The sequence below is a fragment of the Thalia democratica genome, chromosome 6 (genome assembly GCF_965202585.1).
Source record: "Thalia democratica chromosome 6, ktThaDemo2.hap1.1, whole genome shotgun sequence".
Classification (NCBI taxonomy): Eukaryota; Metazoa; Chordata; class Thaliacea; order Salpida; family Salpidae; genus Thalia; species Thalia democratica.
The window spans coordinates 26,598,183-26,612,886 of NC_139170.1; the positions used below are offsets into that span (position 1 = coordinate 26,598,183).

Here is a 14,704-nt window from a genome sequence, read left to right on the forward strand (position 1 = left end):
AGTCTTTTTTAATATTTTTATTTAACAGTGAACTAATTTAATCGTAGCTTTTAAATGTTTTTGTCATTTTGAGTTCCATTTCGTTGATTTTTATACCTAAAATCTGTGTTTAAGTTGTTACAAATTGTTTTGAAATTAATTTATTTCGCTAATTAAATGTATCGCTTTATCTCCTTTGTAGATAAAATCTGGGGGGAGATTTATAAGTATTTACCTAGCTTTTATTATGTTTTGTATTACAGACTTTATCATTTTTGTAATTAGTTTTTGAATAAACTCAACCAAGAAAGATATACTTATTTAGTTAGTAAGCTTTTGATAAGAAACGTAATTTTAAAACTTAATATCTTTTAGGAAAACTTTTTTAAACGCACGGATTCAATTTTTGATTATCTTAAATATTTTAATGTATTACACTTTAGTAACTTAATTACGTAAATACGTTATATAATGATTATCTTATCATATCAAAAAAATATTATTTTCTAGTAGCTTGGTATTTGAATTTTTTCTTTTTTTTTTTAATTAGTAAATACGAAATGCTTTTATATAAGCTTTTTTTAGTCAAACTCTTAGTTAGCAACTTAATTAACTAACAACAAATTAGCAACTGAATGACAACTTTATCGTAAGCTTCCAATTTTTTTTACTGACTTGACTAGACTTCATTAAAATTTTTGTTTAAACTACATTTTTTAAGACTTAAACTATTTTCTACTTACTGTATAAAGTTTTTTGTACAAAAGTTTATTTGTTTCTTAAAGCATCAACTTTTTTTATAAGCTAAAAAAAAGCACACACGTTTACAAAAACTTTATTAACCGAGCATGTTTAAAAGCAAATTTTAAACATTCCCGGTAAAGATTATTACATTTTATTGAACGATAAAAAACGCTTAAAAAAATTGATCATAGGACCTGCGGCGACCTGGTGCACAAAGAACATTTCGGTTATCTAGTCGAAAACCACAAATACCTTTTAATGTCTTGCCCAGGACATAATAAGTTTTTAATAATATAAGTTCAATCAACATAACTTAAACATCATACTTTTATGAGTTATAAATTTTGATAAAAAACTGACAACTAAAAGTAGTTGTGTATGTTTTGAATTTTAACAGCTGAATTAATGGTTTTACAAAATATTGTTTTTAGAAATGTAAAAATTACTTTTAAAAGAGTTTTTAAGTATGGGAATTTTTTTGACCATGACTGTTGTATAAATTTAACCAATGAATATTATGCAATAAAACTAACAAAATTTTACACTGACAAAAGACTATGTGAGGCAATATGTAGTTTTCTTAAAACCTGAGTAATGTAATTAAATTTAATATACTTATGATTTTTTATAATATGTGATTACAGAATTTTTATATATGAAATTGGTAAAACTCACAGTAAAAGACAATGGGAATGTTATTGACTAAATTGATGAAGTACTTTTCCAATACAGGTAATAAATTTAAAGAATAATTGTTTATGTTGTCTTAATTACTTTAGAGTAGATAATATTTTCTAACATACCATTTTTGTATTCTGCTAAAATATTTTCTATTACCTGAACTTATTTTAGAGTGAAAAGTTTTTTAGAACAAAAAACATTTCTAGGAACATATATTTTTAGACAAATTAAATTAAGGCTTTCTTAAATGTTTAAAAGATGCATGACTACTACTTAGTTAAGTTAAATTTAAACAGAGCAGAAAGTGGTTATAGTAGGATTGGACAATGCAGGAAAAACAACCATCATGTATCAGTAGTAAGTTTTAAATTTTAGTATTTTAATTTTTAAATAAGGTACTTTTAAATTACTTATATTGTTTCTATAAGTTGAATATTAAGGTATATAAAAATATTTCAAGTATTTTTTAAATTCAGTTTTCATCAGATTTTTTTCTTAACTTTTTTCTGACAAACTCCTATTTTTGTGCAGTTTGATTTTTTTCATATACAATTGTTGTTTGTTTAGAAATTTTATTATGCTATTGTAAATAAATATGTGCAGTTAATATTTAACATAAGAAAATATTGAAAAAAAAATTACAAAAAAAAGTTATTTTCAAAAGCCTTTTTATTATATATTTTTAGGTTTTAACAACTTTATTGGATTTAATTGTTTTTTTTATTTTATGTTTAAAAAAGACTGGGTAAATAAGGCAATTGAAGGTGAATTTTATTACTTTAAATGGTGGATAGTTTGTAATACTCTATTTTAAGATTTTATCAACTTAATTTTTGTTGCTTTCATAAACTCATTGTAACACATCTTTAGTTTAACTGAAGAAGTGGTTCACACGTCACCAACTATTGGAAGCAATGTCGAAGAGATAACTTATAAAAAGTCAAAGTTTGTCATGTGGGATCTTGGTGGCCAAGAGTCTTTGAGAGTTTCTTGGGCTACTTACTACTCTAACTGTGATGTAAGTTTTGATTTTTAATTGCTTTGTATAGTATCTTAGTAGTATCTGAATGTTATTAACTTATCATTACAGCTTTTTCAATGAGTAATTGTTATTTACATATACAATAAGATAAAAAACTGTTAAATATTTTTTCTGGTTATTAATACAATGTATATTATACCCACTAGCTTGTCTAATCAATTATTGAACTTGTTTGTATTTAATTAGTGTTAACTTATACATTTTATTGTTTTTTTTTTACTACAAGTTTGTATATGATTACATTAAACTGCTAATAATTACTTAAAGTATTTGAATACAAAAAAATATTTAACATAAACTAAAAAAACTGAGATTAGATAAAATTTTTAGTAAAATAGTATATTGTTATTTCTTAATTATTATAGATTAAAATAAATTTAAAAAGTGTGTTTTAAAAGTTTCTTACATATAAAAAAATTCTAAATTATTGTTTTCTAAAAAAACCTAAGCTGATATCACAGCACAAAATATTGCCTTACAATTAACTTTAAACAGTTTAAGCACATATTTCTGTTTATAATTCAAAAAAAAATGTACGATAACAAAGTCTTGATTTTGTTCATAGTGGTTTTAAAGTTCATGTTTATTTAGCTTTTTAAAATGTACTGTATTTCTTTTGTTTGTTCAAAGTTATGACAATTCAAACCCTGAACTTATTTACATCAATTCAAGCTATGGAAATTCATATTCTGACATTTAAATTCACAATTTTTCAAATTCAGTCAATTCAAGTTATATACGATTTGATCTATTTAAATTTTATACACAAACAGTGTTTTGCTCAAAGAGCTTATCAGTGCCTAAATTAAAATTCTAAAAAAAATATATTTAAAAGTTATTGATAATGATTGTTACTCAAGAGATTAAATTAACTACTTGTATGTAAACAAAAATAAAGTAGTTAAGTTAAAGGATCAGTTCAAATTTAAATTAGTTTAACATCTCTACAGGTTATTATAATAAAATTTTATTATTAGTCATTGTATTTTTCCATTAACATTTTTATTTCTTTATTTTGTTAACATCAAACACTCTGAATCTAAACTAATAAAAATTGTTTATAAATAGAATAACTTTAATAAGTATGTTGCAACTTGTGTTGATTTTTAGTGATTTGTTTTTATCAAATACTTACAGTTTATATAATTTACTAGTTCAAAAATGTTTTAATTTAGCATACATTCTTAAAGTATGTTTTTTAAATTATTTAACACTTAACTTTTTGATTTTTTAAATATTAATTTTTTTATGTGAAAGTACATGCACTTACATAACTATAAATTACTCAATAAAACGTTGACCCAGTTTAAAGTTTTATATATGGACAAACAATTAGTAGTAGTAAGTGATCCACTGAATCCAGTAAAGATCTGGCTAAATTTTAGACCTTATATTTAATCAAGATCTGTCTAGGGTTTAAATTGAAAAGTATGTCAATAAACATTTATAGGTGTGATTTTAATTAAACCGTGTTGCTGATTTTATTGTTATATAGTTATATTTTTTTCTATAATTTTTTTTCTATTTTTGATTAAAAAAATATTCCCAGAAAATATAAAATGCCATTAATTTTAAACAAATGAAAGAAAATTAAATTTTTATTTCAAAGCCTCACAAAACAAAAACATAATCATTTTTGGTATGCTTTCCTTCAGCAGAAATTAGTCGCTCAATTTTTATCTGAACAGAGATGCTAAAAAACCTGGAATCCGTAAAAACTTGGAATTTGACAGTTTAGGTTAAAAAACATGGAGATTATAGGAGTTTTTACATTAAAAATGACAAAATTTTGACTTGACACAAAAAAGCAGTTCTAAAGATTTTTTTTTCTATTATTGAGCGGTTTTAGTATCAAAAAAACACATTTAAACTAGCTTTACAATATCTTTTCAATGTTGTTATACTATTTTAGAAAGTTTTTTACCATAAACTTAATTTTAAACTAAAAATAGACCCAAAAACTTGTATTTTCAAAAACTTAGAAGAAATTTAAAAATTATGTAAGAAATTTCTCATTAACCTTTGGCAACCCTGTTTGAAACTCTCAATTGCTACTCACACCTTTATCTATGGTAGTTCAAGGTTTAACCAAAGACTTTTTCAAAAACTCTGTTGTATGAAGGCACATACTTAAATTTCTAAAATGGACCAAACACTGAAGTCTGTCGGGTTCAGATCAGGCAATGAAGGGAACCACAATTCCTTACTCTAAAGCTGCATAAAAATAGGCTCTTCATTGAACTTCAGTAAATAATAAATATAATTAAGGAAACACCCTCTTGATTTCTAAAATGTCACTTGTTTGTGTTGACTTGGCAGCCAAAACTCTGCAGCTAAAACCATAACAGATGCTGTCTATAGTAGCAATTTACATTTAAAGTGTCTCTGGGTTTGTCCTCTGAAATTAGACCAGAACTCCTTTGTTTTGTGAATTGAACTTTACTTCCACAGTAAATACTTTTTTGTTTAAAGAAATAATTGCATCCAACTTATCTGTGTGCCAAGAGAGCCAACTCTCTTATCTCTCTTTTGTTGTTTAAGGACAGTAAGATGCTGATGTCTCTTTTTGTTCAAGATAGAAAGCTTAAGATCAGGTTTTAAAATTGTCCTAATTTAATTCTATTTTAATATATACAGTATTTTTCATTGAGTGTTTGGAGGAGTTCTTCCATACTCTCTCAAAAAATAGTTTTGATATTTTTGTGTATCATAAGTAATGGTGCCTGCTTTAAGACTATCTTTGGTGTTGCTGAGCTCTTTGTTCTTCCTCACCACATCATAAACTGCATTTTGATACTTTCAGCTATTTTATTATCTTTGATATTGGCATCTCTGCAATAAAATTCAATAATGGTATGATTATTTCAATAACAAACTATAATATTTTTAACTATATAGCTGACTTTGAATAACATTTATCAACACAGTTAGTATATTATAATTAATATTTTAGAACATGAGTCGTAAATACAGTACTAAAGTTTTATTATTATTACTATTACAAACTTTACAAAATTAAATTCTGGTAGCTATGTAAAATAAACTACTATATTATGCTTCTGACTAGTAAAAAATTCCAAACTTATCATAGAACATTAATAACAGTATACAATAATTAAATAATTAAAGTTATATTTTAAAATTTCTAATAGTACAAAAAAAAAGGTACTGATGTTTTATGAAAAGAAAGAAGCAAATTTAATACGAACTAATCAACAATTCTTTAGTAATCCAACTAAGGAAAACATATGCTTAAAATATGCAAAAAAAAATTTTTGATAATTTTTCAATTACATTAAAAGTTTTTGTAACTTTTATGGCAACCAGAAAAATAAATATTTTGAACCAACAGTATTCATAAAATAAGATACCAAAAAAGTATCTAATACTTTGAAATTGTTTGTGCTTGATGGTATTATAATTTCACTACAAAAATTATGTATAATAAAATTGTTTTCACAATATTATAGTTGAAAATTCGTTAGTGATTGTTTTGATATTTTATTTTAGCTTTTTGATTAATTAGTTTTATATTTTTAATAATTTGTAACTAATGCTTGCTGATAAACGCAAATTAGTAATGAAATCATTGTAATTTTTTGACTAAAAAACCACCACAACTTTAAAGTATACTACAGGGTTGCCACTCTGTCAGGAAAAGTCAGGAAAAATTTAAAAAAATGACAAAAGTCAGGAAAAAATGGGGGGTTTTGAAAAAAAGTCAGGAAAAGTCAGGAAATTTGATAAAATTAATAAAAGCCTTCAAATGGTATAAATTAATTAAAAGACCTTTAAAGTCAGAAAAAATCCAAAATTTTCCTATAAATTTACAAAAATATATTATTTTATTTCCAATTCCTTCATCTGGTATAAATTAGTAAAATATCCTTTACAAAACTGCAAAAAATTTCTATTAACATATTAAACAAGTTCACTACTTAAACAAGCAGATTTTGTAAGCTTTTTAGTATTGATGATCTGTAGCAAGAACACTTCCATAGTGAAACTGTGATATATACACAAAAGTTACCTAGCATAATTTTAGAATCAAAGTGTTTTTTGTTTAAGTAAATAATTGAGTTCTTTATAACTAAGCAGTTAGTTAACAAGTTTATACTTAAGCTCTTTATATCTTTTTCAAAGTTGTATAAATTTATAAAATAAGTTATAAGAGAGGTATATGCCAAGATTAAGTTTTTATTATTCGTATTTTTTGTAGGATAATTTAAGTTTTTAAAGTAAATAAGAGTATGTTTATTTGTTACAAATTTTATAATAAATGATAAGAGGAAATATTTTATATATAAAAGTAAAATAAATTAGTGCCAAAAGAAAGAAATGAAGCCCATAAGTTGTGGCTTGATTTAGAGAAAAGATTCTCTTTAACAATTGTAGGGGCAGCAGATGAGAGCGAAATAAATAAAATGAAGCAAATGATTTTAACTGCCAAGAAAATGAAGCGGAATGCAGTTCAGATGAAGGAAACAATATCTTCATTAGATGAAGAGGTTGAAGTGATAATAAAAAGACGGAGAAAATAAATTTTAGTACATACATTTAAAAAAAACAGTATTTGATTAAGTTCTTTATTGTTTTAATGTTTAACTGTAAAAGTTCGTTCGTTATTGTTTTTAGGTTTGAGTTGTAAAAATTTCTTATTGATTTAAGGTTTTAATTGTAAAAGTTCCTTATATGTCGTTTGTTTATCTAGATACATTTATACTAGGAAATGCTAAAAAATTGTGTCTTTTTTAAGACAAGCTGTGTTTATAAGGTATAATACAAGTATTTTGCTGATAGAGCTGTTTATTACAAACATCAATCATACACAGATGGTTTAAGTGATGTACTGGAAGTTTGATGATAGAATTCAGCAAAAACTGTTGTTTTTAACCTGTAGATTGAAAGCTTTATATAGTTTCAAGTGTTAGATTATGTATTTTAGAATAAGTTTAATTTAGGAGTTTAATTTAGAAAAATCAGGAAAATTTTGGTAAAAAGTCAGGAAAAGTCAGGAATTTTTTCTCAGTTTGATCAGTGGCAACCATGATACTAACAAAAAAGCTGAAATATCACACCTAAAAATATAAAAAGTATTCAAATACTTTATTAAGACTAAAAAACATTAAATACTACTGGCAATTAAAAAAAAGTGAAGGTAAAAACAAAAAGAAAAAAAACTTTAATTAGATTTTTTCATATAGTATTTGAACAGTCATTATCAACCTTTTAAGTATATTTTTTTGGGTATAGAATTTTTTTTTTTCATTAACATTTTATCTTTTACTGTTTAGTAAGTTGTTCTTAATACTCCAAGAAAAATTACTCGAAAGTTAGATATAAATTGCTTATAAAAAGTAGCATGAGATTTTAACTTTTTTAATCATTCTAGTTTGTGCTATCCATTAGCAACCTATTGAACTCTCTAAGGTTATTCCGCTATATTTCAAAATGTCTTGAAGTTTTTTGAATGATGAAAGTAACTTGTTTTAGCTACTTTTAAATCTAAAATATTAATGTTTAAACAAAACTAGATATCTTTTTCTAATCAAATGACAATATATTTTATTTGTTTATTCAAAAAAATTTAAAATGATGATTAGTTTTTAAATATAATTATGGTAACCATGTTTAAAAACTTAGATATATCAATATAAATATATAATGAAAATAGCACTCAAAGTGCCACTATGTAAAAACATAAATACTATTATTTTATATGCTTTCATAAAAATAAGTATAAAAGCAATTTTAAAAAATATTATGATTTTTATTTTATACTAAAATAATTTATATAAAAATAAACCTAAAGTCCATTAAATTTAGTGAGAAAAATTATAAATAACAGACACATTTTTAATTCGATTAAAACACTATAGATTTAAAGTATAAATGAACTTTTCAAATTAGTGAAAAGCATTGTTATTAAAGTTTAATGTTATCATAATAAGTTTGTAACCTTCTTTTAGTTTTTTTAATTAAGAATTACTAATAATTATTGTTATAGTTAAAATGATTTGTTATCAAGATAGTTTTAATGAGAAATGTTGAAGTTTTTATAAAAAAAGATATTTTGTTAAACTTCATTCTGGTTTATAAATTATTTGCTGATAAAAGTAACTACTGAAGTACTTACTATTGTTACAATTGAATTATTTTTTAAACAGTTTATCATACTGGTTATTGATTCTACGGACCGGGAACGACTGCACATAAGCAAAGATGAACTTTACTCAATGCTGCAACATGAGGTTTGTTTTTATATTTTTTCACAATTTAGTTTTATTTTGTATAAGTTTAGATAATTTAATATCTAATTGCTTCTTTGGTTGATCAAAAAATGATAATTAAAGTGTTAGAATGTAATACTTTTTTAAATGATCTATGTAATTTTTGTAATTTAATTGATTTATAGTTGTTTTTATTACTTTAACAGGAGTTAAAAAAAGCAAAGCTTCTACTACTAGCAAACAAACAAGACATAAGAGGTTGTATGTCCGCCACTGAAATAACACAAAGTTTAAACTTGACCAATATTAAGGATCGTGATTGGCACATACAAGCTTGTTGTGCTTTAAGTGGCGAAGGGTAAGTTGTATAACTGATATTTATTATATTTCAGTAAAATTAAAAAACAAAGTGTGTTGTAAAATAATTAAACCAGGTTTGTTGAACTATATATTTTAAGAAACCTGGAACAGCATGCTTACGAGTGATCTGTAAATTATTAAAATATTAACTATACTTGATTAAAAAACTGAAATTAGTTTATTTTAATTTTTTTTCGAAATTACACCAAGGTATGTAAAATACTAGATACTCATGATCTAAAATGTATTTTATAAGGTTTAAAATTATAACAGGGTTGCCACTCGGTCAGGAAAAGTCAGGAAAAATTTAAAAAAATGACAAAAGTCAGGAAAAAATGGGGGGTTTTGAAAAAAAGTCAGGAAAAGTCAGGAAATGTGATGAATTAAAAAAAATTCCTTGTTTTCCAAAGCCTTCAAATGGTAAAAATTAATTAGAAGTCCTTTAAAGTCAGAAAAAAAATCCAAAATTTTTCTAGAAATTTTCAAAAATATTTAATTTTATTTCCTATGCCTTCACCTGGTATAAATTAGTAAAATATCCTTTATAAAACTGCAAACAATTTCTACCTAACATATTGAACAAGTACCCTACTTGAACAAGCAGATTTTGTAAGCTTTTTAGTATTAATGATATGTAGCAAGGAGACTTCCATAGTGAAACTGTGATATATATACAAAAGTTTATCTAGCATAATTTTAGAATTAATTTTTTTTGGTTAAATAATTGAGTTCTTTATAACTAAGCAGTTAGATTATTATTTTATGTAACAAGTTAATGTGTATACTTTACCTCTTTATATTTTTTCAAAGTTGTTTAAATTTATAAATTAAGTTATAAGAGAGGTATATGCCAAGATTAAGTTTACTTATTATTTGTATTTTTTGTAGAGTAACTCAAGTTTTTGAAGTAAATAAGAGTATATTTATTTGTTACAAATTTTATACTAAATGATAAGAGGAAATATTTTATACAACAGATATATAGTTTACTTTTTTATGTCTTTTTTTTACAGTTACTTAAGTATATTCTTTTTTAATTGATTTGTGATTTAAGGATTTTATATTAAATAGTTTAGGTAGTATTTTATTAAACTAACTGAACAATTTATATAAGTAAAACTGATTTAGAAAAGTCAGGAAAATTTTGGTAAAATGTCAGGAAAAGTCAGGAAATTTTTTTCAGCTTGATCAGTGGCAACCATGAGAAGGTAACTTTATATCAAAATTTAGTGAAAAGCTTTTGATGAACTACAAATAAATCTTTTGACAGTATTTAAATTTTTAAAATTATTTTTGTAAATTAAAATTTTTGAAACTTAAAACTTTTCTTTTTACGTTTTTATGATCAATATCTTTAAAAATTTTGATCATAATTTATGTAGAGAAACAGTTTACTTTAACAATCTATTTTCATAAATTAATTTTTTAAACTTTTATTTTTATATTTAGTAATGCTTGAATTATTTTTTGTTTCCTTGAAAACAAATTTTAGTAAATAAGCTTAAATTTTATAAACTCAAAATTAATAAAAAAATTATTGTTTAATGTTTTTATTACTATCTGAGCGAGTACAACACATACTGATCAATTGTAGCTTAAAATTGATGTTGATTAGTTTAGTTTTAATTATAAATGTATTTAACATGAGTAATCACAGTTGTTACTTAATGCAAGTTTACTTAGTTTTTTAGTAATATTCAGTTTGATATATTTTTATCATTTTAAAAGTAATAAATTAAGCTTATTTTATTGTATAACATTACAGTAACACTATCTTTATTACATACTTCAACATAAATTTTATGGCATTCACAGAGGTTTTGGTTTTAATATGTATGAAGTTTAATAAAAAAATAAACAGGTTTATTTACTATTTTTCGTTAATTTTTAAACTTAGATTTTCAAAAAGTTTTTATCTGATTATTTTTTTGGCAAGTATCTATTCATACAGTATTGACTCAAGTGATGTTTTCTCCAAAACAATAAATTTTATAAATAGCTAGCAACATTGTGTAATACTTCAATTTTTAGTATTAGCCTCTAAAAAAATTACATACCTGTCACTTTTTGTTTACAAAACAAAAACTTGTTTTACATGGTATAGTTAAGCAAATGTGTTTTAGTTTTAACAGATATAAATTATTCAATTAAGATTTTTATATAGTTATTTGTCTTAACTAAAAAAATTGCTCAGTCTACTGAAATGTAAAAAGCTTATTTAAATAAAGATGAGCAAATTAAATATTTTTTTACAACCAGGTTTCGGTGACGACAAAAAATTGCGACCTCTTCAAGTAAAATAAAATATTAAACTTCACATAAGAATGTTGCTTGTTTATAATGTTATTTATTATTTAATTAAGATTTTTTAAAACAGTTTTTTGCATGAATGTTCATTCTTAAAATTTCATGCTAACTAAAAAGTTTATACAATAATGCAGTTTTTCATGAACAAAAGGATAGAGCAAATTTAAACTTTATAAAAGCTAAGAAAGCTTATACATATCACTGTATTTAAAAAGCTAACAGTTTAATTTTGTGACACCAGTTAAAAAAATTTGTTTTAGTACAGTTATTCTTTTTTTTCACTTGGATTAATTAAGCTTATAAAACAAACAGCATTGTTTCTTAAAAACATGTAAAACAATATTTTTTTTTAATTAGAGTCAAGCACTGTTGTTATTGTAATGCAGAGTTTCCCAATTATTTTTTCAAAAGGCACCCTTTAATAAAATTAAAATAGCTATGGCCCCCTTCAACAGGGTTACTAATAAAACTACTATTGAAAACACCTAAGACCTTTTTTTTGCTCTTCATTATCAACTCCAGAATATCTAGTGTAAGTTTTAAATTAAGACCTCATGGCCCCCATGTGGCCTCTTTGCTGCTCATGGCCCCCTTAATTTCTGTCAACTTTTTAAGAAACCCTGTTGTAGTGTTATCGTTTTTTTTTTTTTACAGGGTACACACGTGTCTGGTTAATAATTTTTTTTTTAATTTGGCAAGATGTCAGTTTTTACCATTTTAAATGCTTAAAAACTTATAAATTTCCGTTTTTGTCAATTAAATGCTTAAAAATTAAATTCCGTGTTTATTTCTTTTAAACTGTAAGTTTCTTCTTAAATAAGCATTTGTTTGTCAGTGAAAGTTTTTGAAAACTTATAAAATAAATTTGAGAATACTGTTTTGTAGTAGTATTGACAAGTTTCTATATTAACTGCCGTACAAATCTTAAAAATAAATACTAATGTTTTAAAATAAATTTTAGAACTTGTATTTATTTTTAAAATATTGTTAAGTTGTGTTTTTTTTTTTCTAAATAATCATTTAGTTTTTTTAGACTTAGTTTTAGAGAGGTTAAAAAACACAAAAAAGTATTTAACTTTAGCTTTTTATGTTTAATCAAAAATCAGGAGTTGATTACTTATTTTTATGTTTTTTAATATTTGGACAGTTTAGTTTAGTAAAATTAAGCTTATCTTAATGATTAGTTAAAAATTTAAACAGTTCAAAATAGTAAATTTATTAGTAAAGGGATATCATAAAGTGATTGTATCAGTGTGCTATAATTAAAGTTAATTTTAAAGTTAAAAATAAATGTGAGCTAGCACTCGGAAAATAAAAAGTTAAATATGTCCGAAGCGGGTAGGTGTCAAATATGCACGAAGGGTCACTTTTGCACGGTTGATTTTTTTGTTAGTTTTTTTTTTCCTATCACTGTCACTCCTTACTCTTGGTCGGTACCTTCGTTTTCTAAATTTTTTTATTCAATTATTTGTTTATTTATTTTCTTATTTATTTTTTTTTTACTTGATAGTATCATTGTTACCCCTTACCCTTTGTCGGTTTTTTTTTCTTATAATTTTTTTTGTTTGTTTTTATTATACTTTTTTTTTCTTCTTATTTTTTTTACTATCATTGTTACCGCTAAACCTTATTCGGTATTTTTTTGTAATTCTTTATATAATACTAATATTTTGTTTTTACTCTCGTGCAAAAATGTTGCATATTTGACCCTTTCCCGTCTGTAGCAGTTACATAAGAATTCACTCCGAAAACTAATTGTTTTTGATATTCTACGCTGGCTTTATCTTGTCAAATAATTGAAAATGTACTAAAAAGATAATTATTAATTAGTAGCGCATTCACAACTGATCTAATAGATTATGCGTTTTATTTGGTTACAAGCCGATCTGGGCGCTGACCAACAAAGTTTGGGAAAAATGTTATTTTATATAAGTCAAAATCGAGTAATTTTAGTATAAAGTTATAAATACTTGTGATAGAACTATCTTATTATTAATAATATTCTTTTAGAAATTACTAATATATTTACAGTCCAATAAAACTTCAGTTTTGCATATTTTGTTTTACAAACTAGCTGTAGGCCTTATAATACATCATAGCAAATAGGTAACTGATGAACCTTGTGTAACTTATCAATATAAAGTATATATAAGCCAATGAAATATTATTGAGTTATCTTATTTATGAAAAACTAAACTTGAGAGTTTTTTTTAACATATATAAAATACTTTGTTAATGACTTGTTATAATCAAATTTAAAAAAGTTTGTGGCAACTATCGTTTTGTCTGCTTATAAAGTATTAAAAATGTAAAACAGCTAACACCACAACCGTTTTTAATATTGATTTATTTATAACCAATAAAAAATTACTTGTAAAAATAAATTTTCAGGCTTAAATTAGGAATAGAATGGATGGTTGAGCATTCTAAGAAATGAAAGAGTTAATACTGCGATGGTTTCTGAAGAAAACTCATAAATGTTGAACTCGTGGGTGGAGTTGACGAAGTGTGTGATTATTTAAGTATTCGTTTAGTGAAATTCCAATTTGGTCGGTTATTAAGTATTTTTATATTTTTTAGTTTTATTAACATGTAAATGATACCTTTTGCTTTTTTGTTTTTGAATTAGTAATATGCCTAATTTTAAACTATCACTTAAATTTAAATACTAATTTGACATGTTTTAAAATGCTTAAACTTTGTAAACTTCAATTTATTTAGATCAACTGCCTAGTAAATTATTATTTATACTTCTTTTAATTAAAGCATGTTTCCATGTTTTTACTTTAGTGATTCTACCATGTCAATAAAGTACATATCTTGACTATAAATAGTACAATAATCTGAGAGTTTATGTTTGTAAAAACTTAAGAACTTATTTATTCTAATAAAGTTTATTTTAGTTTGCTTTTTAAAATGCCAATACGCTACTAATATTAAAACGGTGACAATTAATAAAAGTACTATACGACACTTTTGAGTGGTTTGTTCTAATTATTTTTTATTGTAACACAGGGTGTCTTAAGTTTTTTAGGTATCAATTAAAAAAAACAAAAACAAAATTGTATTCAAATGAATAATCCAAAGGTTGATTAAAGACTCTAATTATGAGTTGTTTTTTCAATGTGTTGTTTCTATTTTGTTTAAACTTTTAATATTAGGCTGTTAAATAAATACTTTTTCTGTGTTCAAAAATATATAGTTTTAAGTTTCATGAACATTTTATTTTTTTAGTATCAATTTGTTTTAATTGTGTCCAGGATGATTTTATTGACGTAAAACATATATTTTTAGTGTGTCTGTAGAGTGTGAATTTACACACAAAAGTTCAGATCCAGACTCCAATGTAATTTTAATAGTC

At 24.0% G+C, this 14,704-nt stretch overlaps 1 protein-coding gene across 1 annotated transcript; it reads left to right on the forward strand.

Annotated features, from left to right (window-relative positions):
• The first annotated feature begins 1,367 nt into the window (after nucleotides 1-1,367).
• On the forward strand, nucleotides 1,368-14,500 carry LOC145839517 (ADP-ribosylation factor-like protein 5A). The gene is made up of 6 exons (XM_082947114.1): nucleotides 1,368-1,455; nucleotides 1,701-1,761; nucleotides 2,275-2,422; nucleotides 8,614-8,697; nucleotides 8,883-9,034; nucleotides 13,735-14,500. The coding sequence occupies exons 1-6, from the start codon at nucleotides 1,410-1,412 to the stop codon at nucleotides 13,778-13,780; spliced, it is 537 nt and encodes a 178-aa protein (XP_082803240.1). The 5' UTR covers nucleotides 1,368-1,409; the 3' UTR covers nucleotides 13,781-14,500.
• Nucleotides 14,501-14,704: the final 204 nt, after the last annotated feature.

Bases quoted from the DNA above. Each gene is read 5' to 3' on its own strand.
- LOC145839517 (XM_082947114.1), top strand. From the start codon at position 1,410: ATGGGAATGTTATTGACTAAATTGATGAAGTACTTTTCCAATACAG. The intron at 1,762-2,274 runs GTAAGTTTTAAA...ACACATCTTTAG, and splicing joins ACAACCATCATGTATCAGTA to TTTAACTGAAGAAGTGGTTC. The intron at 8,698-8,882 runs GTTTGTTTTTAT...TTACTTTAACAG, and splicing joins ACTCAATGCTGCAACATGAG to GAGTTAAAAAAAGCAAAGCT.